The sequence below is a fragment of the Stomoxys calcitrans genome, chromosome 2 (assembly GCF_963082655.1).
Source record: "Stomoxys calcitrans chromosome 2, idStoCalc2.1, whole genome shotgun sequence".
Lineage (NCBI taxonomy): Eukaryota > Metazoa > Arthropoda > Insecta > Diptera > Muscidae > Stomoxys > Stomoxys calcitrans.
The window spans coordinates 105,428,294-105,430,363 of NC_081553.1; the positions used below are offsets into that span (position 1 = coordinate 105,428,294).

At 37.9% G+C, this 2,070-nt stretch overlaps 1 protein-coding gene across 1 annotated transcript; it reads left to right on the forward strand.

Moving 5' to 3' along the window:
* Positions 1–1,550: 1,550 nt before the first annotated feature.
* On the forward strand, positions 1,551–2,070 carry LOC106093512 (larval cuticle protein A2B-like). Its single transcript, XM_013260574.2, has 2 exons — positions 1,551–1,562; positions 1,627–2,070. The coding sequence occupies exons 1-2, from the start codon at positions 1,551–1,553 to the stop codon at positions 2,068–2,070; spliced, it is 456 nt and encodes a 151-aa protein (XP_013116028.2).

Here is a 2,070-nt window from a genome sequence, read left to right on the forward strand (position 1 = left end):
ATATCGGTCCATAACCTGATATAGCTGCCATATAAACCGATCTTGGGTCTTGACTTCTTGAGCCTCTAGAGTGCGCAATTCTTATCCGATTGGAATGAAATTTTGCACGACGTGTTTCGTTATTATATCCAACAACTGTGCCAAGTATGGTTCAAATCGGTCCTTAACCTGATATAGCTGTCATATAAACCGATCTTGGGTCTTGACTTCTTGAGCCTCTAGAGTGCGCAATTCTTATCCGATTGGAATGAAATTTTGCACGACGTGTTTTGTTATTATATCCAACAACTGTGTCAAGTATGGTTCAAATCGGCCCATAACCTTATATAGCTGTCATATAAACCGATCTTGGGTCTTGACTTCTTGAGCCTCTAGAGGGCGTAATTCTTATACAATTTGAATGAATTTTGGCACGTAGTATTTTGTTATGATATCCAACAACTGTGCCAAGTATGGTTCAAATCGGCCCATAACCTGATATAGCTGCCATATAAACCGATCTGGGATCTTGACTTCTTGAGCCTCTAGAGGTCGCAATTATTATCCGATTTGACTGAAATTTTGTACGACGGATTCTCTCATGACCATTAACATACCTGTTTATTATGGTCTGAATCGGTCTATAGCCCGATACAGCTCCCATATAAATCGATCTCTCTATTTTACTTCTTGAGCCCACAAAGAGCGCAATTCTTATTCGAATTGGCTGACATTTTACACAGGTCTCCAACATAAATATAATTTAATTGTGGTCCAAACCGGACCATATCTTAATATCGCTCTAATAGCAGAGCAAATCTTTTCTTATATCCTTTTTTTTTTTGCCTAAGAAGAGATGTCGGGAAAAGAACTCGACAAATGCGATCCATGGTGGAGGGTATATAAGATTCGGCCCGGCCGAACTTAGCACGCTTTTACTTGTTTATACTTTATACGATCAATGGCAGCGGGTATCTGTTACCCCAATTATGCTCCATGTTCCTTTCCGGTAATTTCTGATATCAAGTTTTAGGTGACCTAATTTGAAAAAGCACGAAATTAAAGAATGGGCTACAATAAACATACTAAAAATTAGCAAACCCCGGTGTAAACTATGGCACTGAAGTGATAAATATTGTCAAATCCATTTTTAATGTCTATATTAATATTTTTACAGGTCATACCTTAAGAATTTACATCAATTACATTAGTTCAATTGTATTGTAAAATACACCATTCAAAATGAACTACCCATACCCAAAGGAGAATGATAGCAATATAGCTCTGGAAAAGACAAATGTGTTTAATCCTATGTTGATAACAAAAAAATTTAACGGTTTAATGAAAGTGTTAGACAACACAAAGCATATTGTTAAAAAACTGACAATAAAGATTAGGGGGAGATAAGATCTGCAAAAGAAATCAATATTGGGTGGGAGTGTAAAATTCACCTAATTTCGTTGGGTATAAATATGAAGTACTTTTGAATCAATCATCACACAAAATCTACAGCAGGTGCTAAGGCAACAAGTGCAAACACAAATCATAAAAATCTCCCTTCATTTTTGAAAATGGCATTCAAAGTAAGTTTTTAGTACAAATAATCGAAATAGAGCCATTTAAAATTCAGTTCATATCTTTCGACAGTTCATTGCTGTATTGTCCCTTATCGCTGTCGCCAACGCTGGTGTCTTACCTTTGGTCCAAGATCATCATCACCAGACCTATGAACCTCAAATCTACCACACTGCTGCTGTTCCCACAACTCTTGTCAAGGCTGATGCTCCCGCCCAATACAAATTTGCCTATGATGTTAATGACCAACATACCGGTGATAATCACAGCCATACGGAACAACGTGATGGTGATTTGGTCCATGGTGAATATTCCCTGATTGATGCCGATGGTTTCAGGCGTGTGGTCCAATACACCGTGGATCCTCATAGTGGATTTAATGCTGTTGTCAACCGTATTCCTTTGGAACATGTCAAAACTGTGGTGAAGCAAGTCGCTCCTGTAGCCTATGTTGCTCCCACTCCAACTTATGTTAAACAATATGCTGTTCCTCAAGCCTATCATCAACATCATTAA